General features: G+C 34.9%; 1 protein-coding gene across 2 annotated transcripts in view; it reads left to right on the forward strand.

Moving 5' to 3' along the window:
* Window positions 1-318: 318 nt before the first annotated feature.
* LOC136803935 (uncharacterized) overlaps window positions 319-15667 on the forward strand; it is a 30829-nt gene continuing 15480 nt past the window's right edge. Inside the window, exon 1 of one of the 2 annotated variants that reach the window (XM_067060661.1) lies at window positions 319-603. In XM_067060661.1, the coding sequence (XP_066916762.1) occupies window positions 585-603 (19 nt within the window). In that variant the 5' untranslated portion in view covers window positions 319-584. Of the gene's footprint in view, window positions 604-5449; window positions 5543-15667 lie in introns of those variants that run through there. The other variant, XM_067060657.1, reaches the window with a different exon arrangement.

Raw genomic sequence — 15667 nt, forward strand, 5'->3', positions numbered from 1 at the left:
ACGAAGAGCTGCTTGGAGGTTAGTTTAACTGATGATGTAAATTTTGTAAATTTTGTACATTTTGAAATAGTTAACAAATAATTATATATATCTATGGTTTTACTGTACAATATTACCATTACAAGATAGGGGGATTCCGCTTAAAAAAAACACCAAATAAGCAACCGATGTCAAACAAATTACTGGTTCTTATGAAAAAGTTCATAATTCATTAACGTCCTATTTAATGATATTTAATTAGATATCTTCCTTCATAATTAGATCTATTGTTTTCGTTTCTTCCATGTCATTTTATAGATCCTTTCTTTTATAGAAAATTAAGAGGAAAATAATACAATTATGTTGATGTCTGGTCAAATTCATTATGATTATTTTGGCAATGTGCGTGTGAAAGATCAAGGAAAATTGAGAACATTTTTTTGGTGTTTCTTTTACTTGGAAATTGGTTTTGGTTGACCTGCAGCAAAGAGGATTTTTAGTCTGGAAATCTGTTTTCAAAAGGACTGGACCCGTTCTTAACAAGTAGTTATAAATTGAAAGTACCCTCGTTAAAGTTGAAGTTGAAATTGATTGGTCGTATTGACATGACTATCAAACCGCCTTGTAAGTTTAACTTTCTTTTTGTATCGCTCTCCCTATGTATCAAAATAAGGATTTTCTTTAACACATAAAAAATTATTAATTTCAACGATGATTTTTACTTTAAGCAAGCTTGAATTAGAAGTCTGCGAATTTATTTTTCACGCCATAGCTGCGTCCATCGAAAAATTGTAATAAATGTTGATAGGTTTTGTGTGACACTGGTTTTTTTATAAAACCATCCAAAGCCTTCAGATGTTCTTAACTTGTTCTTAACATTTAAGCCATCAAAGCCTGATATTCTTATATAGTTTGTTTGTATAAAAATACTTGTAAAATGTCAAACGAAGCCCCTCTCTAACTTATTCATCTTTGAGAAGGAGGGGCGCTTATTGTTCCAAAACAATGGGATATCGATCCTTTTCACACCCCCGTGTCACAGACCCGCTGGGCACCCCCACCCGCTGAAAAAAAAGTCCAAAATTTTGTCCCCGGGGAGAAAAACAGGCTAAATTTGCCTCCGGGGAATCCCCACTGAAAACCTTTAATTTTTCTAGATCCCCACTAAGTAGCTCTTCAAAATTTTTATTTCCCCGCCCGTCCCCACTGAAACTTGAAGATTTTGAGAAAACCCCGCTACCCGCCTATGCTCAAAAACATCAACAGAATTTATGCAAAACTTTAGTTTGAAAACTTATGTTAAAAAACTGCTATTCTATCTTTGATTAACTCTTAACTGATAACCTTTATCTTTAAGACTGACTGTTCATTGTCAAGCAACTTCATCCAGCCAGCCAATTTTTTTTAACATCCAATTTAGATTGTCTACCATATTTGTTTTGATTTTGAAATACCTTTAAATATATATTTTGCACGCTCGCAAGCTAAGCGAAACAAACTGACAGGTTTCTTTACCTAAGTATTACGCGCTCAGCTAGGCTAGAAAATCCCGATTTTTTGTTATGAACAGGCCTTTCTAGAATGTGAGACACGAAAAACTGTTGACAGTGGTTTTTAAACCTTTGTGCTCTTCATGCAGTTTTATGGAGTTTTGATGATTAAAATGGGTTGAAAATAGACTTCTGTTGACCCTGAGAATACTTTAATGGATTTTTATCAGTGTCAGTTTGATGTTTTGTAAATGAATGACAATGATGAAAAGGAAGACAGAGAGAAACAAACTTGGAAAACTTTGCAAGAAGCTGATCCTGTGCTGAGAGGGACATGTTTGTCTGGATTTATTTCTACCTCAAGAAAAAAGAACAGTCATAAGACGAAATTTATACAATGGAGAGAATGAATATTGTCATTGTAGAAACTCAAAAATTATAGGAATGATCTGCTTTGAATCTTGTTGTGAGGAATTTTTGGAGGATTTTATTTTGTCCATCATGATACAGCACGACCCATGGCCTGCAAAATACAACAGCAGCAGAAGCATATGATAGGCTATCTAGTGACCAACAAAGACAAAATTGTTGAATTGATTGCATATGATACTGAACCTGTCAAATAGTTCCCATATCAAAGAGATTGTAAACAGACTTCTCAAGACCATGAATGTGATTTTTGTTATCAAAATTATGAATCGGTCAATGATATTGTCAAATAGTTCCCATATCAAAGAGATTGTAAACAGACTTCTCAAGACCATGAATGTGATTTTTGTTATCAAAATTATGAATCGGTCAATGATATTGTCAAATAGTTCCCATATCAAAGAGATTGTAAACAGACTTCTCAAGACCATGAATGTGATTTTTGTTATCAAAATTATGAATCGGTCAATGATATTCCCAAACTCAGAGCTCAAACACCAAACGACATTTCTTGAACTAACTTGGGAATATGTTTTAAATTCATTTTTGATGGATTATATTCCTGTTCCGCTATCATCCTGACATGCATATATTCATGATATTCATGACGTAATCTTTTATACGGAAGCACCCGAGATAACGCGAAACTAGTGGCAAAATAACAAAAGACTAGTGACAAATTTTGCCACTAGTTCCAGATTATTTTGTGTCCGTATAAAAGATTACATCATGAATATCATGAATACACAAAGTAAAGAAACCCAAGCTATGATTTAAAATAAGTACCAAGAATTCATTTGCTTGACTGAGAAATGTTTTTCATTTTTTTTGGAATTATTGTGAATTATTTTATTTTTTGGCTGGTGTCTCTTGGAATTTTAAATGAAAGTGACATAGAGAAATGAATGTAGAGGCATTATATTACTGTTTTTCTAGTTTTTACATTTTATTTCATATTTAATTTTGTTGAAAAATGTCCATAAGCTTCATCAAAGCTTGATAATAGATTTTTATTTCTCAAAACAAATGAACAACTTTGACTCAAAAAAGCTTCAACATAACTTTTTTTTTCTCTCACAGAGGTTTTGATATAATAGATTATACACAAAATTTCCAACAATTTTCTTGTTCATCTCTTTTGTATATTCTTATGGCTCTCTCCCTTTGTGAGGCTTGTGATATTTTCATGTTTTTTAACAGAAAATGTGTACATTATTATTGTTGAGATACCTACAATCATGGACAAAAGGTTGTAGACAAATGAAATTTCAGTGAAAAATGATGAGAAATAGAGTAAAATGACTCTTCAATGTGTCTGAAAAAGGAGGGAAGTTAAGAAAAACACTTTCGAAGTCATTGCATTGCTTTTGAATTGCTTTTGAGGGAACCACAAGCAAAAAATCAACGTTTTGATACTGGTGTAAGAATGGGTTTAGAAAGCACCCAGAACCTCTTGGGAACTTGTTTTTGATCGATATTGAAGTATTTTGCAAATATTGCAGAAGTCTACAAACCTTTTGTCCATGATTGTATTTATTCAAAAAATGAATGGATTTTAAAAGAAATTGTGAGATCTTTTCTTTTTCTATCATAACTTTTTTATAGCTATACGGTTTTTAATTTTATAAGCAACTTGGCTTTGGAACTCTAGACCTGAGTATGAAAAATTTTGAAACTACTAGGAAACCCGTTATTTTCCTTTTCCACTCTGAAAAGACCCTGAAATCTTGCTATACTACATGTTTTTTCTTTTATAAGCATAACGTTTATAAGCATATGCAGGCTCAGTTTTTGGTACCTAAACAATGGCTCTATTGTTTAAGAACAATAGAATGCTAAGCATAATGCGAGCCTGATGTAGGGGCAGACACTTGCTTATAAAAAAAAAAACATGTACGACCAAAAAACTGCTTTTTTACTGTCAAAAATTTGAAATTTGAGGCCATATTTAGCCAATCTAGAGGGTCCTATTTTCAAAAATTTTCTCGCCCGTCGGCCCCAACCATGGTGGCGCCTCCTTAGACACTTATGTAGCCGTTACGTCATAATACCAGAGATACACCACTCTTTTTGAATCCTAAACCCCCTGTAAACGTAATCAAATACAATCGAATCAGAAAAAAATAAGGGTAATATTAAATTGAGAGTCCATTGCTCGATCTTGTACCATTGAGCTAGGCTGCTCATTAGGATCATGGTATACAAAATTTATGTCCGAGATCATGAGGACGTTGATCTCATCAAATATATATGGGAACTGTCCTAGGAAAGTAGCCACTCCAATACAGCTTGTCTATTTCTTGTTATACAGTGCCGTAGCAACTGGGGGGCAAGGGGGGGCTATGCCCCCCCCAATAATTGTTTCAAAAATGGTTATTTTGCAAAATGCTAAGTTTTTCTTGTTTTTTCTTGAAAGCATTTTGTTTTGAGTCTGTTTGAGTGCATTTTCAAGCAATCTAGAGCTTAAATTTTCAAAATTTCCCCCCTCGGGCCAAACCATGGTTGGCCCTAGCGGTGTCACTAAACTTCAGCCCTCCCCCCAATAAGAAAATGCTTCCTACGGCATTGTTATAGCTGTCATGTTAGCAAATAGTTGCTATTCTACCCGTTCAAGATGAAAGGTCTATGTTTGGAAATTTTGGTCAAATAAACTTAGGGAGGAAATGATATATAAGTAATTCAACTTAATGAGCCTCATTGACCCAATCAAGACTGGGTGGGAGGAAAGAAAAATGTTATTATGCATTATGCATATCCATATAATTACATACAGATTGAAATAAAATTGCTTGCTTATCACACTTACTGTACTGTTTCAACAAACTTGGAAAAAAAAGAAAATTTCGAAATCCCCACTGAAATTTTTATTCTAATTCTGTGTCCCCACTGGTATTTTCTGTCTTTGAAAAATCCCCACTGGCTTTCCAAAGAAAATTTTTTATCCCCGGTGAAATTTTAAAAGCCACCGGGTCACTGAGACAGGGGTGTCTTTTCGTTTTGCTTCCCTCGTTCTCCTTGAAATCAACTAACTTTGTTATATACACCCCCTTCTCACAGACCCGGTGGGATTTTTTCAGCCAGTAGGGGTAAAAATAAGAAAGAGTTGGTGTACCAGCTTGATGTTGCAATGTCTCAACTGATAACATTCCTTGTGGTCGGTTGCTTAGATGGAAATCTACGCATCGTTTTTTTTTTTTTGAATATATATTTGCCTTAGTCGTTTGTGTAATTTTCGTTGATTTAAACTTTTATGCATCATAAAAAATAAACCTTAAATTCAGCCCTAACAATACCTCATTTCACATTAAATCCTAATTTTGGCCAAAAATTTACGCCAGAAAGATTTACGTCAAAATTGCATTACCATTTCTAGTATCTAATAGCCAGAAAGCTCACCACAAAGCACTGCCTTCTAGTCACGAGTGACTTCTGATCTGATAAAAATTGTTTTCATTGTATAAAACTATTGAAAAACGGATAAAAATCTTATTTTACGACGCTGGACAATTTGATGATATATTTTTCAATTTTTTAAATTTGTATCTTAATTTTTATTATTTTGCATTGGAAAGAAGCAGTGCGTAGCAATCTTTTGGCAATGTCATCAGTCAAATATCAAATTTTGAAATCTCAAGAATTATCAGGTATAGTAACTTATTAAAAGTTCTTGAATTTGCGTACATATTTTTTATATAGGCATACAAAAATTCGAAAACAAGCTCGGATATGGTTACTTCGATGGCTTGAGGATCATTTTCAAACCAAGGGACATAGTTCAATATCAGGGACTGATTATGTTTGTGTCATACATAAAATGCTTCCTTAACAACAGCTTAGCAACAGATTTACAACATTTGTGGTTACAGTCCTAATAAAATAATTTTCGGTTCATCCCAGCTGGCACACAACGTTGTTTTAACGTTAATCTAACGTTATATGGACGTTGTGAACGTTAGATAAACGTTGATACAACGTTGTGTGCCAGCTGGGATACGTATGACTGAAAGAGAAGAAGATGTTGAACGTCGATTCAAATCGGGTATTACTTCATGAAGCTTTTGATCAATGATATTTAATTTGATGATATGAACTGGATTGACGTTAGTGGGCAGGAAATTTTCAGGAGTAAATTGTACAATTGTCCAATGAGAAAGTAATGATAGTAATCTGTATTACCCACTTGCCCAGATTTTTTTGTTTTTACGATTTTGTTAGATGTGTTAAAATTTTACCACTGGTCTTCTTGACTTGGTCAAACTCATATTCAACAAAACTCCATTGGAATCATTAAATAACACCCCTGTCGTGTCTCAAAGCCCCGGTAAAACTTATTCCCATAGTGGGGGATGAAAATTTCTATCGAAAGCCCAATGGGTATAGAAATTCTATTGTTCCAAACAATAGAATAGGGTGGTTTTGGAGTGCAATTTTTTCCCATTGATTTCAAATTGGGGTCAAATCAAAGTCATTTTCCCAGTGGGGATGCAATTGTAGGGTGTTTTCTTTATTGGGGACGAAAATGTTGACCAAATTTTATTAAATACGACACGATCAGGGTGCATATATTATGGTTGGCTTTTACTAACTATTATTTTTGTCAATCCATCATATAATGTGTGTTTATAAACTTGCAAGGGTGGGTTTGTGCCAACATCTTTCAATATTCTAAAGTTTGTGGAGGGCTGATCAATGATGTATTATAGCTTGAAGAGGTAGATAACACTTCTTTTTTCATAAAAACCAGTAAAATTTTTCTGAGGCTCGGCTGTGCTTATTATTTTGTCACTTTGAGCCTCAAATTGTTCTGATCCTGTTCTTATTTATAAAGTGTAATTGAGGTATTTTAGGCGATATACCCAATTTTTACTACTTTAAACCTCTAAAGACACTCAGGGCTAAATAATATCTACTGATTTGTTTCTTAGACATTTTTATAAATTTGAAAAAATTACTGATATATATTTTTATAAGAACATCCAAATTTTTTTAAGCCTGTGGAGCGTTCTTAAATTTTAGAGTTTTAAGCTTGAAAATGTTCTCAACCATTTTGTCAATTTTCTTAAGAAATCGTTTTAGAGTCCCTAAAGCCTTATGTTTTTATATAGTTTGTTCTTATAAAAAAACTTGTAAAGCATTTATTTATTTACAGAATGCCAAACAGCAACGTACTCATTTAAGAATTTATCAAGAAGAAAATTAAATTACAAATTTTGAAATGGACAAAAATAATTTTCAAACCCCAGATCAGGATTTCCGGCTTAATGAATCTTGACGTCAATCCTGTCCACAATGAAACTCATTAAATAAAACCATCACCAATTATCATTCATGCATCAATTTATTAAGACCAAAGTTGACGATGGAGATTAATATTCCTAGGTTTTTATAGCTGCGTGATTTAATTCCATTGTTTTCAAGTACAATATTTAGTAGTGAGGATTTTTTTGTTTGATTATAATTATCGATTATTAACCCTTTTGTGCGCGCTGTTTTTTTTGAAAAAGTTGAAATTTTTCTAAATTTATTTTTTTGAAACTTAAAACTTTAAAGTGCCATAAAAGCTTGTAGCTTTTGATTTAGGAGATAGTTTTGGTACCATTGGAAAGCTATTTTATATTCTTTCTAAAAGCATTCGGTTTGTACCCCCTTTAAATCAAGTGGTCAGGAGCTATGGCCTCAAGTCTGAGACTCAGTATTTTGGCTTGTTTTGGACGCATATACGCGTTCCTCGTGGGCTAAGGGTTAAATTGAACGACGTAGTCCACTGCAGGGATGCGATTTTTCCAGTGGGAGGGAGCCCACTCGGTCTCTATTCTAAAAAGTAGTGTCATAATTTTCGGAATGATTATTTTCCCGAACAAGCACACTTATTACAATTTGTTTGGATTACGTCATTGCCTGAATGGCTCATTCGTTGTCAAATAATTCGAGTCTTTTTACTTTTATTTGTTTCTAGAGGTTCAAATTTCTAATTTTTACCCTTACTGCCTACACGAAACCCTACTTTTTCTTTGTTTTCAAGTTTTCAAGAATTTCAAATTTTCAAAAATTTTGATTTCACTTTTAAGTGGTATGCTTGAAACTCAATAGTGGCCGTTTGAATTGAAAACAATTTTTGACCAAAAATTTATCTTGTTTTTGATATCGTGACGTCATTAGACAATATAAACAATTGCAGATTTAATCGCCTTATACAGCAGTCATTATCTAATATGGGAAATTGTTTTGACAGTTATTTTCATTATTTTCCGCAAGAACGGTTAAATTCCTTGCCGATGGGTTTTTTAAAAGTAGGAAATCTAATATGTGGAATAAACTTTTAGATTTTCCGTTTTCCAGTACATAAAAGGTGTCACGCTGTTGTTAACTTTCTGTCTGGCAGGGTCTAAAAACTCTGATACCCGGGGGAAGGTAGGTACCTAGGCAAACTAGGTGCCAGGTATGTGCCCTTTGTGGTATGTCACTTTTTCACACCCTCGAAAGGGACACAAAAACCATCAGAATCATCATCTCTCTAAGGATCCCAAAATCACCAATTCTCCTCACTATATCTCTATATCTTAAGGGTCGATTTTCAATTATTAGCTCGGACATACCCGTTACCTCGCAAATCTAGAACCCCCCCCCCGGGGGCTCTGATAGGATCAATTAGCTTTTTGTTATAAGAGTCACTTTTTCACACCCTCGAAAGGGACACAAAAACCATCAAAATCACCATAAGGAACCCAAAATCACCATTTCTCCTCATTATATCTCTATATCTCCTTAAGGGTCGATTTTCAATTATTAGCTCGAACATACCCGTTACCTCGCAAACCTAGTACCCCCTCCCCTCCCGGGGCTCTGATAGGATCAATTAGCTTTTGTTTTTCTGGGTGATTTCTTTGCCTCTGAGAAAGTTCAAAAACCAAGCTATTTGGCCTAAAATAAGTTTATAATACACACAAATTTTCAGTGGCTATTATGACATGACTTAGCATAATTTACACGGTCAAAACTGATATTTAAAAGTCTTTAACAACAATTTCTATTTCGTGGAAAACGTCTTTTGGATTTCGATGGAATACTTCCAACTTAACATAATTTGTTTTTAATTGTACCCACATCATTATCAAAATTACTATGTATTATACTCGATATCGGTCCAACATACACGCTTTCTTTTTATATAAGATCAAAATATTTAAGAACATAAGGCTTCCGTGGACTATACACTCACCTTTTTAGGAAATTGCACAAAAATTTACTCACAAAACGGTGAAAATAAGAACATGTTAAGAACATTCTTAGGCTTAACACTCAAAAAGTTAAGAACATCCGAAGGCTTCAAGAATTTTGGATGCTCTTATAAAAAACGTGTATTGGACTATTTCATGAACTTTAGCTTGTTTGAGATCGATTACCTGGGCTACAGCTTTTTGTTTTCTTCGAAGACTTTTTACATTATCGTGTCAATCTGCTGGAAAACATTCTTCAAACATAATAGCAAGTGTATGTATTTTCTGCGATGGAGACGGTTGGCTTCTGGTATCTGTGATTCGTCTACATCCTGACTGACTGAGGACGATTTTAAACAAGCACTTTTACAGTACTCTATTTTGCGGTTCAAAACTGCGGGCTATGTCAAATCGATTGAGTCACTCCGCCATCCTCAAATGTGCAAATACATAAAATTACTAATTTTTGCAAATCTTACCTGCGATTCAATAAGATTCAAGAAAAGCGCTCTATACAATCGGTAGAGCGATATATCAGTCAAGAATAGAGACAAATTGCTAATACATGTCCAAAGGAGGAGACTCCTGTATGGTGATCCTTATAAGGTGCTCGTCACTTAATTACGTATTTTTCCCAGGTCTATGACGTGCCGTTTGTTTCAAAATTATTTATTGCGGTTAAAACGGAATGGCCATTTTCGCTTGTTAAAAGTCATATTTTTCGCTTGTTAAAAGTCATATTTTTCGCTTGTTAAAAGTCATATTTTTCGCTTGTTAAAAGTCATATTTTTCGCTTGTTAAAAGTCATATTTTTCGCTTGTTAAAAGTCATATTTTTCGCTTGTTAAAAGTCATATTTTTCGCTTGTTAAAAATCCTATTTTTCGCTTGTTAAAAATTTCATTTTTCGCTTGTTAAAAATTTCACTTTTCGCTTGTTAAAAATTTCATTTTTCGCTTGTTAAAAATTTCACTTTTCGCTTGTTAAAAATCGTATTTTTCGCTTGTTAAATAATCTTATTTTTCGCTTGTTAAAAATCCTATTTTTCGCTTGTTACATCTCTTAGATCTAACTTTTTGTGGTGGAAACTCGCGAATTAGTATGTGTAGATTACAAAATCGAAAAGTTTCCGCGATTTTCTAGTGCAAGTGTCGAGAAAATCGACTTAAAAGTTGACTTTTATCGAGTTAATCGATTTTAATCGATTTTCATAAACTTAACAGTTTCTAGGTCATGAGGTTTCACTTTTATGATGCATTTTGCTCGTAAATACTAAAAGCCATCAAAATATTACACTAATAATTAATTCAAGCGATAAAAATGTAGGGAAAACGGCTAAAATCGATAAAATCATCGATAAAACATCGAATGTCAACTGAAAAACTCCGAATGAGTCTGTAGACTTCAAAAATTGTTTGATTTGGCTGAAATTTTGCGCACTTGGCCCTTGGGTGAATATCTGAAGATCTAAGTTTTCATTTTTTAAAATTTTTGATTTTTAGGGTCTGGGGACGAGTTTTTCGTCAAAACGAGGCTGAAACTTAGGGGCGGCCTGCAGACCTCAACAATGGTCAGAATTGCTGAAATTTTGCACACTTGGCCCTTGGGTGAATATCTACAGATATAATTTGTCATTTTTTGAAAGTTTGAATTTTTGGGGTCTGGGGACGAGTTCTTCGTCAAAACGAGGCTGAAACTTTAAGGCACACTGTAGACTTAAAAAATAGTTGGATTTGTCTAAAATTTTGCACACTTGGCCTTTGGGTGAATATCTGCAGATCCAATTTTTCTTTTTTTGAAAATTTGTATTTTTAGGGCCTGGGGACAAGTTTGAGACGAGTTTCTCGTCAAAACGAGGCTGAAACTTTGGGGCAGCGTGGCAGTATTTTGAAGCAGACTTGTTCCGTTGGCTGAATGTTTTGGAGCAACAGTTTACATTTTATGTTACATAAACTCTGGCACAAAGGGCCTGGAAGCAAGCGTCCTAAAAGAAAAATCCGCAAATTTTAAAGGGCAGATGCAACTTCTTTTCTTCAAAGATATTGATTGCGATGTTTTTAAGGTCTTCACTTTTTTTGATGAAATTGTCTTTTATTTGACTGAAACTTCATCATGATCGAATTTCGTGTCAAATAAATTAAAATGTATAGAAGTCGTACGGCAGATAGGCTAAAAATTCAAGGGAAAATTTCATTTATCTCTTTTGCTAAATTCCTTAAGCTTTAGCTGCCGCAGTTATTTAAAATGTCGCGCATCCTAGCTTTGTTTTGAAGAAATAAATAAACATGCTACTGCCTTGAAGAAAATTCTTGACCTTGACAACCATTTCCTGCACTCACCACGAGCAATGAAGTCCATTGTTGAGATGACATATCAATCCCGATGATTAAAAATCTATCGAAAGTTGCACCTCTGTCTCAATAACTGGGTAAAGATTTTTAAAGTGGCGAAATATAATGCAAAATCCTACTGTTTCTACTTTAAAAGTAGAGATGGAGATTCAGCCCCAAAAGTTTAGTTTTTCCTTCTAGAGATAAATCTCATGAACTACTTCATTGGAATTTCAGTATATCTTTCTTAGCGGGGACGATTTTACGGCAACTATTTTCAACAGTAGGGTGGTCCCACCAGATCGTGACACAGGGATGTACCTCTCTCTCATGAAAGACTTATATCTCGTTTTATTCAGTGCAGTGACAATTCATATTACCTCATCGGTCCTTTTTACGCCACTGCCCATTTTTGGGCCTACGCCAATAAGGGCTGCAAATTACACCAAAACCTGCAAAAACTGCAATTTAATTTAGGCTTCAAAACAGAAAATTATGACAGAATATTTCATCAAAATGACATCTACGAGTAAGAAAATGCGTAAAATTTTTATCGTTGAAATTCACTTATTTACATTAAGTTTTGGATACTTCCACCCACAGATATCTAAGCCCGAAGGGCTAGATAGGCAACTTTAAGCTTTCTCCAGCAAAAAAAAGTGAAGCTAAAATTTGACTTTTTAAATTTCGTGCCGATGGATAGGATCTAGCATTTTAATTGTTTTTGGAGCGCGAGATCAAAAAACGTAGGCGGCAAACGCTATTTCACATCTCTCAAACCGGTGAAATTGCATATTTTAGTCACGTGACTCTGGTAGGAAATCCTTCCAAAGATGAGCTTCACTTTTTGATAAAAGTCGCAAATCTAGCCCTTCGGGCTTTACAGATATCTGTGCTTCCACCTTGAATTTGTTCAGAAAGCCACTTTGATTGCGAAAAAATGGTTCAAAAAAAGAAACACCGCTTTTAGGTTTAAAATGTATGATTTTGGCTCTTTTTACGTCGGCCTTTTTAACGCCGGTCCGTTAGGCCACGAACTCTAAAATATCGCCAATAAGAGCCGGCGTAAAAAGGGTCGATAATTTGAACATCAACTTCCCCATCCCTTGATTCAGTGGCAGAGATCTCTGACCTAGAACCAGTCTTTCATCGAGGGGAAGAACAGGAAACGGGAGGTTTTATTAGGCTGCTATTAAAAGTAGTGCACTGATTACTCTAGGAATTTTTCCTGAATAGAGAAAACTGAACGTTGGTCTCGTCTTATTACGACGTCTTATCGAGCTTATAAAAAATGAAGAAATGTTTAAAGACGTTTATCAACCTTGATTCAACCTCAAGAGTGAAGAAAGCGATTGAGATCTATTTTACTCAAAGAACCAGGTCCCCTCATATTGCAATACGAGATAGGTATATCAATATAATCCATAACATAAAAAACTAGGCTTCAACCACTATCAAGAAAAAATATACAAGATTAAATGCGATATTGGTCTAAAACGAGTGCTCGTTTGTTCTCATCTACAAATCCTACGGCATTTAAACCTACTCAGACTATAGATTAGTAATATATACGACAGTCAAAAGCAGCCGACGAGGCGATCTTTTTTAGGAGGTGTTCTGAACACATGTAGGAGCTAGAAAACGTGATGTGTTCTGAGATGCAATGAGACAGGGGCATCGAAAAATTATGAAAAATTGGTGTGTTCTTGTTGCCTTTAAGTAATCAGAAAAGCTGTTTTTCTATTCCATTACAATTTTCTGGGATACCTTGTCGAAAGGTTCCCATCTCTTGACGTTCGTTTTACTTACTGGGAAACTGAGAAAATTTTTCTAGCATTTTGTTCTTTTCTTTTGTTTTGATTGATGTTAAGAGTCATCAATTATCGTCACGCGCAAATGTGAAGATCTATCTGCAATCCTCATTTTTACAGTGGGTGCGTTTAGACATCCTGGCATATTGCTTTCGATTTTCTTTTGTTTTCAATTGTTCTACCTATACTATTGTTCTGTTTGTCAAATGCCTGATGATGCCAGCGTGTTGGCATTTCGTTGGCATTTGAAATGCCATTTTGAGCATTTTCTAGCATTTCAATTCAAACAAAGGAATCAAAACAAAGAGAAAAAATGACATTTTTGATTTTTTAAAGTATGTGCACGTTTTCTATTCATTTTTTTTATATGTTATAAAATTTGCAAGTTTTGCCGTAGCCTTGGCCTATGGCAAAAAGTTGAATGTTAATTACATCAATTTAAAACAAGACGACTTAAAGTCGAAAATTTCGCATAATACTTGAACATCAACGACGAAGACGCGTGAAACGTGACTCCTGCAGCATTATGCATTTTGAATGAAGCGTTACACAAAATATACACAATGTATTGTACACACAGGTCATAGATGTCATAGATACCCTGTTTTTTATGAAAAATCTCAATCCATTAAAAAAAAGATTCCTTAAAAAAATTAGAGAAAGAATTCTATTCTATAAAGCGTAAACAAAATCTTTCAATTCAGAATAATTCAGAGAACTGCATTATACTTGAGAAAAATAATTTAAAATTTTTTTGAAAACAAAGAAGAAAAAATGATCTTTTCATTCATTGATGCCAGAAACCTCATTTTGTGCTTTGAAGGAACTTGTGATAAAGACTTCTTTCACTTGCGCAAAGTTTATATCAATTGTGACTTTTAATCCCCCGGACAGCAGGTCTAACCCCCCCCCCCCGCTTCGGACAAACATCAGTTGATCCCATCAAGAGCAAGTTTACCCCCCCCCCCCAGGACAAGGCAAATTTTGTAGATTTTTCACTACTCTTCCCTCCAGACACTATATCCTCCACCCCCATGTACAGACATTTTCTGGAAGAGCCCATTAAAGGCAAAAAGCAGTTGAGCACACTCATTTTTTTTATAAGCATACGGTAAATTTCGGCTGAAGCTCACTATGCTTAAGTAAAGCTCAATTTTGAGACTCGAATTATGCTTAACCCTATGCTTGGTAAAAAAATTATGTAAGTTTAGATAGTGTACATTCTTAAGAGACCAAACCCTCCCCAATCTCTTGCCGATTATCCCGTGAAAAATATATAGGGGAAAGATTCCAGAAAAGTAACAAGAATCTTAGTGCGGAAATGGGAATCTTATACAAACAACGTACCATGGTTCAAAATGAAAATCCTAATTAGCAAAAGATGTATCAAGATTGGTGAAGTTTGATTGAAGCTCGATTAGTTTGATTTATTACCTTCTTGCCCATTCTTTTTACATTCCAACGGCTTATTAGCAGACGCCCACGCTAAAACTTAAAGAGCGAGCCAATATCTATCATCCCATCGAGGAGGAAAAGCTGTAACTTTTACTAACCAAACTTATCGAACACCAATCAAACTTCATCGAATAAAAAACTGTCATCATTAATGAGGGACCGCTGTACATTGTACAGTGGTGTACGGTGGGGCTGGATCTAAATGTCCTTTGTACGGCGGTGAAAATAGGTTAATTTGAAATCTGCTGTATTATTTGTACACCCTACCTTACCCACCGCAAATCACTGTACAATGACAATGTACGGCAGTGTCGTAGGCAGGGTCGTTTCGATTATACAAAAATGATTGCTGAATTTCAATTGACATGATTTCTAAGAAATACCGTGAGATCGGGTAACTTGCATAAGCCCTCAAATGAATTACCCATTTGGTCATTAAAATACAAAGTTAAATCAAAACAAAAATGGTAGGCTAGAGCTGCAAGCGGAGCTGCGTAGTTCATTTGTTTTGAAATTTTGCTGCTTTGATTGGTCAGTCATTTGATGGCTGCTGCGAGTTACCCTCCACTGATGCAAGTTACCCGACTTCACTGTACTTGCTAAAACTGACTGTTTGTCACAACTGGTTTCACTATTAACACATAACTATCTGGTGAAAAAAGAAAAAAAAGATCATACCTGTGCTGTTTGTAGTTTTGATGAAGAAGAAGAGAAGAGAGGGTTAATAAGGGGGGGGCGTACGGGGGTCGCAGACACCGAAATACCGACGCATATTTCTTGGATTACCGTCAACACCGACAGCAAACTTTGGTAAAATCCTTATTTTTGTCACCGCATGGCATGTTTGACACCGAAATACCGTCACATTTTTCTTCAAACACCGAAACACCGACAGAAAAAAGGGTTAATACCGTCACACCGTCAAACCCGTACGCCCCCCCCTAATAATGTTGTTGTT

This window comes from Clytia hemisphaerica, unplaced genomic scaffold (assembly GCF_902728285.1).
Source record: "Clytia hemisphaerica strain Z4C2 unplaced genomic scaffold, Clytia hemisphaerica genome assembly, whole genome shotgun sequence".
Classification (NCBI taxonomy): domain Eukaryota; kingdom Metazoa; phylum Cnidaria; class Hydrozoa; order Leptothecata; family Clytiidae; genus Clytia; species Clytia hemisphaerica.